Source organism: Chelonoidis abingdonii, chromosome 8, assembly GCF_003597395.2.
Source record: "Chelonoidis abingdonii isolate Lonesome George chromosome 8, CheloAbing_2.0, whole genome shotgun sequence".
Classification (NCBI taxonomy): Eukaryota; Metazoa; Chordata; order Testudines; family Testudinidae; genus Chelonoidis; species Chelonoidis abingdonii.
The window spans coordinates 37,204,235-37,221,507 of NC_133776.1; the positions used below are offsets into that span (position 1 = coordinate 37,204,235).

The 17,273-nt window shown below is 43.2% G+C and overlaps 1 protein-coding gene across 2 annotated transcripts in view; it reads left to right on the plus strand.

Moving 5' to 3' along the window:
- The first annotated feature begins 872 nt into the window (after positions 1-872).
- Positions 873-17,273, plus strand: part of DOCK10 (dedicator of cytokinesis 10) — a 241,168-nt gene continuing 224,767 nt past the window's right edge. For both annotated transcript variants that reach the window (XM_075068541.1, XM_075068543.1), the window contains exon 1: positions 873-1,069. In XM_075068541.1, the coding sequence (XP_074924642.1) occupies positions 956-1,069 (114 nt within the window). In that variant the 5' untranslated portion in view covers positions 873-955. The remainder of the gene's footprint in view (positions 1,070-17,273) is intronic.

The following is a 17,273-nucleotide window of genomic DNA, read 5'->3' on the forward strand; positions in this document are numbered from 1 at the left end:
TAAAGTCTAATAAGTCTATGAATAGCACTAATATCATGAAGCAGGGACCACAGGTGCCAACTTTCGTTGGGGCCGGTGGGTGCTGTACCCCAACCACCTTCACCTGGATCCCTTGCAGAGTTCCATTTCCATGGCACCCAGAACCCAAAAAGTAACTATGGGAATAAAGTTTCAGATCCCAGAAAAAGCATTCCAGTTTTCTGATCAAGAGTAGGTGACTACCCCCCATCTACAGGTCAAAATCCAGAAGTATTGGCATTATCACGAAAGCCCAGAGTTTAGTGCCCTGTCAAATGCCATGCTGAGCTTGTGGCACCATGTACAGTTGATTTTGGTTGTCAATTTTCAGTCTAAGACTTATATGGTAGGGGGTCCATGGACCACAGGTGAATTTCCAAAGGGGTGCAGGCCTCCATTTGACATATTTAGGGTCTGCAAATGAAAAAAAAGTTTGCAACCACTGTGCTAGTACAACATATGAAGCACTACAAGTCCCATGTCCCTAGTTCACCCATAGGACTCTAGCAAAGCAGCTGAGCTGGAACCCGGTGCTGGGGCCTAGTGCAAAACATCTGAGCTGGTCCCCAGGGCGTGAGGCTGTGGTCAGACCAAGGGCCGGACCCTCCCCAGCCCTGCTGCCCCCCTCCCGCCCTGGCTGACTGGGAGCGCAGGGGAGCATGTTTGTCCCGCGCCTGTGGAAAGCTGAACCCAACTTTTTCTGGCTCAGGCTCGCCGGCCACAGGTGTCCGGCCAGGCAAGCCCAGCTTCGGGCCCCGCTCGGCGGCCGCCGCTGCTCCGCGAGCCCAGCAGGCGCGTGCGGGGGGAACACGCCTTCGAGGGAGGGAGGAAAAAAAGCCCCGAGTTCCGCTTCCTGAAGGCGCCTTGGCCGGGGCTGCGCCCGACGGGCTGCAGGGAGCCGGCGCTGCGGGCACTCGGTGCGGGGCTCGCCAGGCACATGGCAGGGGAGCGAAGCCGCCGCTTCACCCGGAGCCGGCTGAGACCCGGCTTGGCGGCGGAGCTGCGCCAGAGCGCCGCCTTGGCAGCCGCAGTCCACCACCACCAGCTGCGTGTGAGTCCGGGCGTCTTCTCCGCGGGGTCGGGAACGTGCCGGGGACTGCGCTGAGCTGCGCGGGGGGGAGACCGAGCTGCCCGGCGACTCCGCCGGCTGAGCGCCCTGGAGCTGGGAGAGAGCGCTCCGCGGGGTGCGGAACGGGCTAGATCTCTGTGTCCTGGCTCCGTGGTTTTCAAACTTTTTTCCTGGGCACGCACTTGAAGAAAATTGTTGATGCCACCAACCCAAGGGAGCTGGGGATGAGGAGTTTGGGGGTGGGAGGGGCTCGGGTTGGGACAGAGGGTGGGGATGTGGGGGTGAGGGCTGCAGGGTGGGGCCGGGAATGAGAGATTCAGGGTGTGGGAGGGAGCTCTGGGCTGGGGCAGAGGGTTGCGGTGTGGGAGGGGGTCAGGGCTCTGGGCTTGGGGTGCAGGCTCTGGGGTGCAGCTGGGGTGCAGAAGGGGCTCTGGGTTTGGGGGGCTCAGGGTTGGAGCAGAGGATTGGGGTGCAGGAGGGGCTCAGGGCTGGGGGTGCAGGCTCTGGGGTGGGACTAGGGATGAGGGGTTTGGGTGCAGAAGGGGCTCCAGGTTTGAGGGGCTCAGGGCTGGAGCAGAGGGTTGAGGTGCAGGAGAGACTATGAGCTGGGGGTTCAGGCTCTGGGGTGGGGCCAGGGATGAGGAGTTTGGGGTGCAGAAGGGGCTCTGGGTTTGGGGGGCTCATGGCTTGGGCAGGAGATTGGGGCTTGGTGTTACTTTGGGTGGCTCCTGGTCAGCGGCGCAGTGGGGGTACTAAGGCAAGCTTCTTGCCTGTCCTGGCATCGTGGACTGCGCTGTGCCCCAGAAATGGCCAGCAGCAGGTCCAGCTCCTAGGCGGAGGCGTGCAAGCGGCTCTGTGCAGCTCTTGCCCACAGGCACCACTTCCCCAACCCCAGCGCTGGCCAATGGGAATACAAAACTGATGCTCGGGGCCCTATGTTCCCTGCCCCATGCCCCCCATTCCTCCCACCTTCTCTCACCCCCCTGCCTAGGAGCTGGACCTGCTGCTGGCCGCTTCCGAGGCTCAGTGCAGTATCAGAACTGATAGGGAATAGCCTGTCTTAGCTGGGCAGTATTGGGTCGCAGCCTGCAATTTGAAAACCACTGCCCTAGAGCCGTGTGTAGTGTACAGTAGGGTATACAGAATTCTAGAGTATAGAGAGAGGTGTACAGTTTGCAGTTAGGTATGGAGGCTCTAGGGTAGTGAGCGGTCTATAGTGTACCTTTGGTATGGAGATGTTCAAGGGTACAGAGAGATCTATAGTGTACAGTTCTCCATATGGAGAGGTTGGCATGTTACAGTGGGGCAATGAGGTCTCTACAGTAGGAGTGCAATGTATTAGTTAGTATGTACCGTATAGAAATACCCACTACACTGAGCAATTTAGAGATCTCCATTGTATAGTTCTGTGTACCAGCATAGTGCTCCATAGTGACCTCTTCTATATGGAGATTTCATCCATCTTTTATAATATGTGTATCGTTATATGACATACAGATATTTTAATTGCATAGATCTGTGTCTAATCTAAAATGTATGTGATTTATGCACTTGTATAAACCATATATAGCTCTCCAAACAGTTCAGATGACTTTGTGGTATGGTTTATAGACCTAGGACTGTTTTGGTACTGAACAGTTTTAATGAATGAGATTTTAACAGTTTCAATGCACTTTACAAAATCACACTGCATATTTTCACAAAAAATGAGATACTCTAAAAACTGCCTGGGGGGATTCTCCTTCCAAATGAGTCATACGTGGCAAGTTTGTGGGCCAGTATCCATGATTTAGGTGGAGAAGACAGTTTTGCAACCATTTTTATGTGTATGTTTGATCTTACAGTCCAGAAAACAAGGCCCCCAATCTTGTAAAGATTTAAGCACATGTTTATTCAACTCATTGTGAGTTCATGTGGGTTATTCAGAGTCTGTAAAATTAAAAAAATATGCCTAAGGCCTTGTCTACCCTATGGGGAGAGATCGATCTAAGTTACGCAATTTCAGCTACATGAATAAGGTAGCTGAAATCGATGTACTTAGATCTATTTACCATGAGGTCCACACTACACGAGGTCGACTGGAGACGCTTTTCTGTTGACTCCTCTTGCACTTCTTGTTCAGGTGGAGTACAGGAGTCAACGGAAGAGTGGTCTGTGGTCAATTTGGTGGATTTCTCGTGCATCGAACCCTTGGCAAGTGTAGACAAGTCTTTGCGGGATCAGGGTAAAGGAATGGACAAATTGCAAGATAAAAATACCTTTTGAAGTGTATAAAACATCCACGTATAACTTGCTCCATAGAGCATAAAGATATCTCTAATGAAGGCCACTTTAAAGGTGTTAGCCTGCATGTTTTTTAGCACCAATGTACAATAAATACATCAGGAAGTTTTTAAGTTAAACTTTTAATTTGTGTTTTTGAGGGTCAAGCAATATATTGTAACTTGAACCTCGAATGATTTTCATTTACTACACAAGGGCCCAAAGGTGAAGTATGGAAACCTCTTAGTATCCTACACTGGCGCTTTACAGCGCTGCAACTTTCTCGCTCAGGGGGTGAAAAAACACCCCCCTGAGCGCAACAGGTTACAGTGCTGAAAAGGACCAGTGTAAACAGTGCCCCAGCACTGTAAGCTAATCCCCATGGGGAGGTGAAGTACATGCAGTGCTGCGAGAGCTCTCTCCCAGCGCTGGTGCCGCGACCACACTCGCACTTCAAAGCGCTGCTGCGGGAGCGCTCCCGTGGCAGTGCTGTACAGCAGCAAGTGTAGCCATACCCCTAGTATGGATTTAAAAACAATTCTGAGTAAGCAGTTCTTATTCTCATGTGATTTTAGGTACTTCACAGGATATTTTTAAGATTTTCTTCGTGTTTTTTTTTTTTTTTTAAATTGAAATGCTTGTAAGTTCGTGGTTATTTCCACAGGAAATCCCTTGGGTGAAAAGGCCAAAGACACAACACTTACACAGAGACTCTTTCCCTGATGTTAATACATTCCTGAAAATCATAATTATAAGGCCTGATTCTTCATTTCCCTGCATCTTACATAATTATTATACTAGAGCAAAGGGAATGTAAAATGCTTTGTAATGACCTGGTAGCATTTACATTCTGTTTGCACTGGTGTAAAGTGCAGGACAATAGAGAATGAGGTCCATGCTATCTAAGCAGGAAAGAACATAATTAGAATTGCTGAAGTGCATAGAGAACTGTCAATCTACCTTTTAGAATGAGACAAGATATGTTAGCAGCATTTTCAACATTAAGAACCCTCTTTGATTTATTTATTCATTTATATATTTTTAAATAATCCATTAAAGGGGATAAATGGCTCCCTTTTGGATGAATAGCCAGAGGATAATTTATGTGATTGATCAAATTCATACAGGTAAATATTTCCCTTTCCATGTTCTGGGAGAAGATATCTGGCTCAAGTAGGGTAAAGAGTTTGACAGAACAAGGAAAATCAACAGCAATTGCCACTAAAATGTTAGCCACCAGTGCGTGGCAATCGAAGAAAAATGCTAAGTCACTGCAATTTCCTCCTATACTTAGAATAGGAAATAACTGAAGTAACTATGTCCCCACGGGCTGATGGGCAGTTTCTTTGGTTTAATGGGCCCTGCACACCATTCCTGATGGACAATCCTGGAAATGGAGCTGACTACTAAGAGAAGAGCTAGTTCAGTCTTCCTAGCTATCTAAAAGCCAAATACAATTCACCTTTTTCCCTACCTCATTGCTTTCTGAATTTGCAGTGCTTTCCCTAGTCATACTCCATGGTCTAGGGGAAATGATTCATAACCTCTGACACTGAGTCATAGTGAGGTGGGTTGCATAAGTGCTATGCTGTCGTCCAAAGACCGTTCCACTTATAAAACCATACTTTCAAGAACTAAAGGAGTCTCCATAGCCTGGGCAGACTGTTTTGCTGCAGCCAGCTCTGCACTGCCGAGAGCCGGGGACTAGAATTTGGACCATTTTGAAATGCCAAATCTCCATGCGTACAGTTTTCGTATGTTGAACCTGTAAACTTTTAGACCTGAAGAACTTTATAGGTAGCCCAAAGCATGCTTACACATGTGCTAAAGAAATGTGGTTACTTCTTCAAGTAGAAGATTGCTCAACAGTAAGGTCTTAGCTTTTACATTTTTAAATATAATTTTAAAGGGAGTCAATTTAAAATCGGATACTGTAAGCAAACTAAGGCTATGTCTATACTACAACCTTAAGTCAACCTGTGTTAGGTCGATTTACAGCCACCACATTAATTACTGTGATGGCTGATGTCCTCCTTCTATTGGTGGTGCGCGATCTCACCAGGAGCTTTTCCACTGACTGAAGAGGGGCAGTGTGGGAGACTGAGAGCCAGGGCTCTCAGCTTTATGCAGCTCCCCACTGGGAACCCAGCTGTCCCCCAGGGCCTCTCACTTTCCTGTTCCCAGTCAGGAGCAGGGGGGCAGCGGCCCGGGGCTGCTTACCTCCAGCGGAAAGATCTGCACCTGGAGTCTGGTTGGGAGCCAGGACCCCAGACTCTCAGGTCTGGGAAGCCTGGCTGGGGAGCCAGGAGCTGGCTTTCTTATCAGTTGCATGGCTCAGTATTTTAGAAATGCTCTCTATCCAAACAAAACATTACTGTGTTAATACATGAGAACCAGAATCTGAAACTGAAGAAGCAGCAAAAATGAAACGGAGGAGTTTAGTTTAACTGAAGAAGGTGAATAAAATAGAAAACAGTAAACCTGATGCATAAATGATAGCAAGCAAATTTAGATTTAAAAAATTCTTTCAGCTTTAGTAACATAAAGTGTATTAGTGACCTAAGTAAGCAATAAAATAAAAATCCTTTATTAAAGTTAAACAATATCCCTTTAAAAGGTTATACTTGAACAGCAGTCAGGAACTTTTGTATGTAATTTCTGAGAGCCTTGTTCTGTTGGCTGGTGGAATATAATCTTGCTGGGATACATCAGAATTTATAGTTTGGTTTTTAAGACAAAATGCAAAGGGATCCTCCAAGATTTTTGTCTCTTACCAGATATGAAGGTTGCATATGCCTGTTCAAATTGAGTTTTCAGTTAGACTTGTTAGTGGGGACTCTTAGGGACATTCAGTTTTTGAGCTCCATTCACCATCAGCAGGAATAATGGTTCTAAAGATGTGCTAGGTGTTTTGAATGTGTACCTGTCTTTGGGAATATTAATGAAGTTACCATCTTTTACAGTGGTTTTGTAGGTGGAGGGGCGGGGTGGGGATAGGGGGATTGTCTTCACTAACTTTGCCTGGGAAAGCCAAATTACATATTTTTATTCTTTTTTATTAGAAACCCAAGCCGGGATTCAAAGCTATTCCCTTAAGGGTGAAATCCACTCTACTCACACAAAACCTGAGTAGCTGGGCTCTGTATGGGTCCAGCATGGGAGTAGGGAGGAAGAATAGGTGTAATCCACCCTGATCACCTGAACTCAAGGCCCAGGTGCATGGCTATAAAACTATTAGCTGGAATGGTTATCACAGCCTCTCTGCACCTGTTGGACAGTGTTGGAAGCCACTGGATCTGTATAGACACAGATTCCATGGAACCTTCTCTGGCCAGCTCCCACCATGGTCTTCTATACAGGGCTGGAGATTCTTTCTACAGTTCTCAAGGTGTGTGTAGGCATTGCTGCATTTCCCCTTCAACCACAATGCAGGCACCAAGCATTGTGGAATATCTTCATTGGTCTTCTGCACGATGGGTGAATATTAGTCTAGAAAAGAAAAGGAAAACGTGATGTGTATTAGGCAAGAAATTATGGGAACTGTTTTGTTTCTTTTATCTCAGCCTCTTCAGCTGGAGTAAACATGCTTATCTGTCAACAAAGTTACCTTAATTTATTTAATGTGCAGTGTTAATCCTGGCTTCTGTTCTTGTTTACTGCAGTAACTTGCGCAGGCTATGCCCTTATTTATCCCATGATGATGAGGCTCCTTTATTGTAAATCATTCTTATTAGGAATCACGATGGAGCATGGGCAGCTTGTTCACAATGTAGCAGCATCTTTAACTATTGCAGTCATGTTCCACTTGATCTTCCTTCCATACCATGACTGCCTAAAATGTGACATATTGGGACAAAATCCCCATTTGTTGTGATCCCTTTATGACACTGATAGTGACAAGGAGCTGTAAATCTGGGAGTCCTGGCCGCTGTGCAATAACATGGCTTTCTGCCATGGCATAAGGAATGTGCCAGGGAAAGAGGGCGTGGGCAGAATCTACTGGCTCTTTTTGACTTCAGGTGTCGGCAACCTCTGGCACGCGGCTCACCAGGATAAGCACCCTGGTGGGCCAGGCCAGTTTGTTTACCTGCCGTGTCAGTAGGTTTGGGCAATTGCGGCTCCCATTGGCTGCGGTTCGCTGCTCCAGGCCAATGGGGACTGTGGGAAGCCGCGGCCAGCACATCCCTCAGCCCGTGCTGCCTCCCGTAGCCCCCATTGGCCTGGGATGGCGAACCGTGGCCAGTGGGAGCTGTGATCAGCCGAATCTGCGGATGCAGCAGGTAAACAAACTGGCCCGGCTGCCAGGGTAAGCACCCTGGCGCGCCGTGTGCCAGAGGCTGCCGACCCCTGGTGTAGTTAGAGCAGCTCTAAAGCTGCTGTAACTGATGTGAGGGATTAGGTAGAGCTCTGGCTGGCCCAACATATCTGGAGATGTGGTAAAGTAAAGATAGGTTAAAGTAGTATGTAGCCTTTCTTGCTTTTGCACGGGTTCCTGTCTTCCCACTCCCTCCTGTGCTCTTGTAGCATGGCTTATGACATTGGGTGCCTAAATGTTTTACTGAACCTGGGCCTTATGAATAAGCTATGAGCCCTTGGAACAGATTATCAGCTGGTGTAGATTGTCATAGCTCCACTGAAGACAATGAAGTTTACATCTGCTGGGGACCTTACCACTGTTCTCAATTCTTTACTCATCTCACATTTATTGTTTTCTTCATAGGTGATCTGCTTTATCTTTACTCAGGAACAGAGGCTGCTGTTCCTCCAACCACTGTTTTAAAAAAAAAAAAATTAAAATTAAAATATGTCCGTTTCCTTTTCATACACTCTCTTTTATCTGTCATTGAAAATAAAATGTTAAGGGCCATTTAAAACTCTCAGCACGGTATTCTGTTCGTGTACTGGAGGCACAGGAAAGTGTCTCTGAGTAATCTGGGAAGAAGTGTGAATTTGTTTTTATTATTTGGAGTTATATTATTTAAATCAGAGACTTCTCTAGTGCCCAGAAATGGTGAATGAGGAAGCAGAGATTGAAGGACAAGTGTATGTGCAACACTTCTTGGCATGTTTTAGAGAACATAATATTTCAACATTAACGTATTCTGCATTAGTTGCATAAGCATTTTTTCCAGAAACCTACCATGCTGTCTGAAAGCTCTGTAATATTACTCATACTGTTCCAATAATTGCAAAAATGCTTAATTATTGCTTTTATTTTAATTCTTTATAATTAAAAAAAATGCAATTTACAAATCTGCTCAATGAAACCGTCAAGTTTAAACAATTTGCTTAAAATATTCCACACATTTCTTCTTAAAACAAAGTTCCAAAAACTTTGCAAACTTTGTTACTTTATCTTAAATATGAAAAGTTGTTTTGAATTTGCTCGGCACAAGTTAACGTAATTGTCCATGCAAGCTGAGTAATTATTTACACAAATAGCAAGTTAATTTGTCTGTTGCTCAGTTTGTATGTGTAGTTATAGTAATACTTAGGTGGGAGCTCATAATTCAAGACATGACACACAATATTAGACATGACATACATATGTAGATGGTATTGCTGGATTGCAATGTATTAGCCAAATATCTTGTATCTTTGCGGCGCTCTTCCATTTTCCAAACAAAATCAGTGGCTGACAGTTTATCCAAGCAGGCTGGAGTGTTTGACATTTACCCTTCATTTTAATGAGCCTTAAGTGATTTCTCCTCTCATCTCTTTTACATTAGCTAACTGGATAAATAGGAGTGTGGAATCGGGATCTTGTTCCACGTGCCATTTGTACTGGCAGAAATTCCTTTCCATTGTACTGTGTGCAGCCCAGTGCAGATGGTTATGGTATTTAGTGACCTCTCTGCCCTTTTGGTTCTGTTTCTTGTGACAGAATGTTAGGTTTCTCTCACACTGTGTTTATCCTGTGCCTGAATTCCACTTTAATGATTCTTTGGAATATTCATGCTTCAAATGTATATTCTGAGTAGTGGGTTTTTAATGAGCAATGCAAATTCTTTTAATGTGGTGAGTTCACAGGTTGCTGGGGATTTTTAGTTTTAGGTCTAACTTTTAATTCTGAAGATAGTTGCCGCTTCTAAATATGGTGATTTGCTCAATACACCCATGCTACATCCTTCTTTCTCCTTTTGTTCTCTTGCAATGTGTGAAAACAAAGCTGTGCACATTTATCATTTGTAGAAAAAAGATCAGTTTTCAGATGACAGTGTCAACAAGAACACATAACCCTCTAGTATTCAAAATACTAATCAAGACGTTGAGCTTGGGTAGTACAAATACCCCTAGGTCAAATCCTGACGTCCTTATTCAGTGTTTACTTGGTCCATACTCGGATAATGCCCCTTGACTTCAGAATCATTACAAATACCATGCTTACATGAATGGAATTTGTATTGTGAATTTATGATATTTGGAAGGTACAATGTTGACTTGAACACTTTTGGGTGCATAGGTTATTCTAGAGATTATCTGTGAATGGACTTTTCACTTTTGAGAATGTTCTAATGTCCTCTTCATATCCATTATGTACTGAAATCAGTAAGACATAATTTGAGATAGTATTAGTGCTATGCTTTCAATATGTGAAATGTATGGTAATCTATTGCTCTATGTGTATATAGAATGCACTCTGTAACTTAGAGCAGATGCTACGTTAGCCTTTAGACTATTTTTAAAATGTAATGATTGATTTATTTTAAAGGCAATTTATGTGCAAAGGTGTTATGTTTGTGGTATAAACTCAGAAACAAGCAAAGGTGATAACTAAACATACACAGAGTAAAATATTGATGCTGTCGAAATCAACAGGCATTTTGTCACTAATTTCAATGTAGGCAGGATTTCACGCATTGTGGTCTCTTGTACTTAGGCAAAATAGAGCACTACCTGAAGCCTGAATCATGTGAAGCGATCTGCTGTCTGTTTCTTTATACCTTTATCGCTGAGGCCATTGTTTGAGTAAAACACCACTGACATCTGTCTTCAGCCTGCCCAGTATAGCCCACAGAAGTCTGAACCACCAGGTCCTATGGCTGCGAGGTCAGGTTCCCCAAAGCCAGCACTGCCATGTCTGCTGGTGTCAGGTCCTGTTCAGTGAAGTCTCCATTAGATCAGCTGCTGCTGGACCCTGATCCACAAAACAGCCATGTTCCATTTGATCTGTTGCTAGGTTCAGCTCCACAAAGGCTCCGAAATCTCTGAATAGAAAACCTAGAGCAAAGCAAGATCCCCAGAGTCCCTGTTTTCTGTCGTAGACTTTGGGCTCACTACACAATCTGAGTCTCATTACCTGTCTGCTCAGTATGACCCACTTTTCCCAGGCCATACCTTTCAGAATCTTCCCACCTTTCATAAATTCACTTGCATGAAACATTTAATATCACTTCCAAAACAGAACAGAAACACCAGTCAATGCCATGTACAACACTATACAGAAATGCACTGGGGCAAAATGACAATTAATATTCGTGAATCCTACCAGAGCTAGCTTTCTCTCTTTCCTCTGTAGGGGGAACAGAGTGTTTCCTTTCCCTTTAAACCTTCTAAGTCTAACATGTTCCATTCATTTTTTTTCTCCTTATCTTATTGATATGTATTTACAAACTTAACAGTAGTCTAAATACTTTTTTTAGGGGGTCTGTTAACTGGTATTTTTGATCTTTTCTAAGTGATGGATGCTTGAAAGGGCTCCATGCTAATTATTATTAAACGTTTACATATCGTACATGGTGCTTTACAATACAAAGTAAGACCATTCACTTGTAGTGCTGTAGGCAATGCTAAGTAGCCCAACTTGCACTCCCCAGGACCTGCATGGGGGTAGGGGGTTTCCAGTGCTCATTCACATATATGCAACACCAGCCAAAATCAGGCTTTAACTGGTATGCTGTTTTGGAACGAAATGCTAAAGCCCTTAGATACTGTGATATGAGTTTGTTTTAAAAGCTTAGGCAAGTACATAAAATTAGTAAACATATACTCATTTCTCTCTCTCTCTCTCTCACTCCCCCCCCCCCCCCCCCCGTACTGGCAGCATTCCAGCATCTTTGGGATTTTCAGAATAGGCTAATTCAATTGGAGTGGGGTGCCAAACTCCTTTAGGATTCTTTCAGTATCTCAAACAGCACTATTCATTCATGCAGGCTAATAACAAAAGGGGGTAAAAATCTCGTTTAAGGAAATGACTTATACTATTATCATTTAAAATACCAAAACCAACTTTATTACATTCTCTACATAATATTGTTATATCTCCATATTTTAGTGATATGTGTGGGTGTATATAAAAATAACACCAAAATGTAGCAAGATGTATCGGCTTAGAACCATTTCTTTGCTCTATGTATGGAATACACATAATTCCCTCCAAACTCTGAATTCCATATTATATATAAGTAGTAAAAAGCTTTTCTATCACTGAGTCTGAAATTGGCTTGTTTGCCTTTCTCATCTTTGAGGGTAATGTCGACTGACTTAAAGCAAACATGATTCTAGGTTGCTTTGACATGTTGACCTAAATTAAATGATGTAGATATAATGAAATTTAATGAATGCAACTGAGTTAGATACAATGGGGGAAAAGCTTCCTTTCTAAATGTAATCATTTATCAAAAAGAATAAAATAGAAATGTCTATTTCTGAAACAGGAATGACTAAAATATGTTTAGCACTGAAACTTTTTTTTCTTGCTCTATTGTTCTTGGTTTCGGTTAATATAGTAGATGTTGATTCTTTGAATATCTCATTGTTTGAACATGTCATTGCCTGCTATGTGGAAATTGTTTTCTGGTAGGGGTACCTGATCTTGTACCCACTTACACTTCTTGTAAACTGATGTATCTCCTGTGACTTAAATATATTAACTCCTAAGTTACAGTAAGATAAGTAAGAATACAATTGGGCTCACCAGTGTTTTATAAAGCATGCGTATTCATTTCCTAAACATATATTTTCATTTCCTGAAAATATAGCCAATATGATGTGGTTAAACAAGAGGATAGTCCGAGATAAGATTGTTGGTCTTGTCTGAAAGCTAGCAGGAACATTTAAGTTTAACTGTATGTTAAATATATCTGTATTTAATGTAAGTTCACCAGTGATCTCTTTGGTCTGAACTTGAGTTTACTTTTACAGACTCAGGTAAAAACTGTGTTGTATTGGGGATCCCCTTTTGAGGTCTAGGTTTTGTCAATCTCTGGAACAATTTTGAAGGCTCGCAATACTAATTTGACTTCACGCCCCCCCCGCCCCCCATTATTTAAAATAAGGAATTACCCTCCCATGTTTGATTTTTAATTGAATCATCCAAAAAAGTTTTCTGTCTGAAGGAAAATCTGTGTTTTGTAGTAGAATTAGAAGAATTCCCCAAAGCTAGTGGATGGTACAAGCAGGTTTCCCAAATAGATTTCTATAGACTGTACTGTATTTATCTTTTTCATTTTAATGGCATTTTTCTCCTCTCCATTTTTAACGTTCTCTCCATGGGCAGAGGGACCATGTAGACGAGCCTGCACAAAGCCTCTGTGTCACTCAAGTCCTCAAAGTGGAGCTAAAGGCGAATTTGAGTAGTCCACAGGCCGTGTTCTGGCTCTCTCGGGGCGAATATTATTGTACTCGCGCTCTGCTCCATTTCTCACTCTGTTTTTCCATTGTTTTTTCTCTTGTGCTCCGTTTTACACAGTCTGTCTCCCTAGTAGAATTGTACCCAGTTCAAGTTTGAGTTCAAGACAAATCCACTGTGTTCAAGAGCATTTTATAATGGTCTAAACCAGTTTCCCACCTTTCTTTTAACCCAGACATATTCCTTTCAGCCCTTACTATGGGCCAGATGCTTAATTGTTTCTGAGAGGTACTGAGTGTCCTCAGTTCCCAGTGATGTCAGTAGCAACTGAGGATGTTCAACCCCTCTCATGGTCAATGTCTGTGGTGTTATCATTGTTTGCCAAGTATTTTGAGTGGGGTTTTATGCTGATGGTGCATTTAAATGTGCTGTGAAATTATATCACAGTGCATCAACTCTTTACCATGATGAGTGAATGTGTCCTTTCATCTGACTAAATGGAAAAAATAGGCAGCAGCTTTAGAGTTAGCAGAGAGCTGTCCAACGAGAGTGGAGTATATTGTCTCTTTACTATTGTCAATTAATATTTTATTTTGCATTAGAGTAAATTGTTGCATTTTACATTATTTTCATGTGCCTTGGTGTTTTGGAGCTTCGGAGCAACACATACATGGATGAATTGTCTTTTGATGCAAACTTGGTGAACAGCACTCTTCCCAGATACAAGAAGTTCATGCAAAATAGCCTTAGGATGCTAGATAGGAACATTTTAAATCTCTTATGTGCTCAGGTATACTTTTTTCTTTTGAGGAAATACCCTATTCCCCATTAAGGGCCTAGTCCTGTCATGTGCTGAATGCCCTAACCTCCAACCTTGCAGGATCTAAGCTCTAAGTTTCCATAGGAATCTCTTTCACTGAAGAACTTTGTGTTTCAGTTCTCCTACATCTGTTTTGCAATATCTTTATTTCTCTTTTGTCAGATTTTGTAGGAATGCTTCTTTCAGATTTTGTACGTTATAAAGTAACTGGTGGTGTTTGCACCAGTCTTTCTCTCTTATGATGTTTGAAACTTTTTATTCATTTTTGTGGGCCAAATCCTGGCTCCATTGAGGTCAATTATCAGAGGGGTAGCCGTGTTAGTCTGGATCTGTAAAAGCAGCAAAAAGTCCTGTGGCACCTTATAGACTAACAGACATATTGGAGTATGAGTTTTCGTGGATGCATCTGACGAAGCGGGTATTCACCCACGAAAGCTCATGCTCCAATACATGTCTGTTAGTCTATAAGGTGCCACAGGACTCTTTGCTTTTGAGGGCAATGAAAGTTTTCTCATTTGGTTTCTTTGGGACCAGGATTTTTAGCTATTTAATTGAAAGACCCTTTGTGTATCCCTGATGCATCCTATGAGAGTAAATAGGACCACCAACAACAGAGACATAGAGGCAGGAACTTCTAGGGCAGCAAATTTTACTAGCACCAGAAGCACTAGAATGAGCACTAGTGTAAATGATAGATTCCCTATAACTTGAAGTCTTTAAATCATGATCTGAGGACTTCAGTAACTCAGCTAGAGGTTAGGGGTTGGTTACAGGAGTGGGTGGCTGGGTGACGTTCTGTGGCCTGACTAGATGATCATGATGGTCACTTCTGACTTTAAAGTCTATAAGTCTATGAGCACACTATGCTAGGGCAGTTTTGCTACCCTGTATTGGGAAATCAAAGAGTTTCTGGTTTGCATTTAGCAATATTTATTCAGCATTTTGTACCTGCAATGTTTCGTTTCTGTTCTGAGCACCACCTTACTGACAAATTGGAGAAAATTCAGAGGACAGCAATAAAAATGATCATCAAGAATTGGAAGGACTGACTCATGAAGAAGGATTAAAAAGAGCTAATATGGATAGTGTGGCTTATAGGTATGGGATGACTAAGATGAAAGGTAAAACTGCTTTTGCCTTACTCAAGTGAGAAGTCCCATTAAAGTCAGTGGAAGTACTTGTGTGAGTAAGGCAATCACAATTTTGTCCTGTAAGACATAACAGTATATAAATACTCCTCTACCTCGATATAACGTTGTCCTCAGGAGGCAAAAAAATCTTACCACGTTATAGATGAAACCGCATTATATTGAACTTGCTTTGATCCACCGGAGTTCACTGCCCTGCCTCCCCAGAGCACTGCTTTACCGTGTTATATCTGAATTCATGTTATATTGGGTTGCGTTATATCAAGGTAGAGGTTTATTTGAAGGATGTGTAAACTCCCAAGAGGGAGAGGGAATACTGAGTGTACTATACAAGAGTAAAACTAGCACTAATGGGATGACCGTCGGAAAATTTAGGCAGAATAGTAGAGGTATCTTCCTGATGGTGGATGCATTAGGTGGAAGAACTGTCTCACTTAAGGAAGTCTAGTTATTTGGGATTTTATATCTAGACTGAACAAAATATGGCAAAATATACTGCACAGTACCATCGTGCATTGGCAGGGAGGTAACTTGGATGAGTAAATGATTTGTTTTCAATTCTGACTTTATTGATGAATAAATTTGTATGCAGAATCATGAAATAGTTTGTATAATCATGAATAGACTTCAATACTTCTTTCAGAATAACACATGATCAGTATAGGTGTTTTTCCATTCTTATATTTGCAATTGGACAAATTAGAGAAATGGTCTGAGGTAAACCAGATGAAGGTCAATAAAGACAAATGCAAAGTGCTCCACTTAGGAAGGAACAATCAGTTTCACACATCCAAAATGGGAAAAGACTGTCTAGGAAGGAGTATGGCAGAAAGAGATCTAGGGGTCATGGTGGACCACAAGCTAAATATGAGTCAACAGTGTGATACTGTTGCAAAAAAAGCAAACGTGATTCTGGGATGCATTAACAGGTGTGTTGTAAACAAGACACGAGAAGTCATTCTTCCGCTCTACTCTGCGCTGGTTAGGCCTCAACTGGAGTATTGTGTCCAGTTCTGGGCACCGCATTTCAAGAAAGATGTGGAGAAATTGGAGAGGGTCCAGAGAAGAGCAACAAGAATGATTTAAGGTCTTGAGAACATGACCTATGAAGGAAGGCTGAAAGAATTGGGTTTATTTAGTTTGGAAAAGAGAAGACTGAGAGGGGACATGATAGCAGTTTTCAGGTATCTAAAAGGGTGTCATCAGGAGGAGGGAGAAAACTTGTTCACCTTAGCCTCTAATGATAGAACAAGAAGCAATGGGCTTAAACTGCAGCAAGGGAGATTTAGGTTGGACATTAGGAAAAAGTTCCTAACTGTCAGGGTAGTTAAACACTGGAATAAATTGCCTAGGGAGGTTGTGGAATCTCCATCTCTGGAGATATTTAAGAGTAGGTTAGATAAATGTCTATCAGGGATGGTCTAGACAGTATTTGGTCCTGCCATGAGGGGAGGGGACTGGACTCGATGACCTCTCGAGGTCCCTTCCAGTCCTAGAGTCTATGAATGTGTACTAAAATATGTTCTGAGCTATCAGATGGCCCCATTCACAGTACCTGAATATGTATTTCCTTTTCTTTTGTTAATGTATCCCTGGCAGACAATCCATCATCTTATTGGCATATGGAGAGCAAATGTAGAACAGAGAAAGCATGGAAGTAAAATATTATTATTCTACATTGAAATTCAGTCTGTAAGAAGCATCTGTGTATTCCAAAGCTCACAACTCATTTTAAAGCATTGACTGGACTTTGCCCCAGATGTGAATCAATTGACCCTGGAAACTGTGTTATTGCATGGCGTTTCTGCACTTTCTGACACCATTTAATCAAACAATTTCATCTACAAACACTGGTTGAGGCCAAGTCATGGAACATGAGTTTGACTTGTGTATCTTATTTGGATAATACAAATCCCTGCATCACGGGTGGCCAACCCCTGGCTCTGGAGCCACATGCAGCTCTTCAGAAGTTAATATGCGGCTCCTTGTATAAGCACCGACTCCAGGGCTGGAGCTACAGGTGCCAACTTTCCAATGTGTGAAGGGGTGCTCACTGCTCAACCCCTGGCTCTGCCACAGGCCTTGCCCCTACTCCACCTCTTCCCCCCACCCCCTGAGCATGATGTTCCCTCACTCCTCCTCCTCCCCAGAGCCTCCTACACACCACAAAACAGCTTATCGGGAGGTGTGGGGAGGGAGGTGGCAGCAGGAGTGGCTCTAGGTATTTTGCCTCCCCAAGCACGGCAGGCAGGCTGTCTTTGGTGGCTTGCCTGCAGGAGGTCCCTGGTCCCACGGATCCAGTGGCATGCCTGCAGGAGGTCCGCCGAAGCCACAGCACCAGCAGACCCTCCGCAGGCATGCTGCTGAAGGCAACCTGCCTGCCGC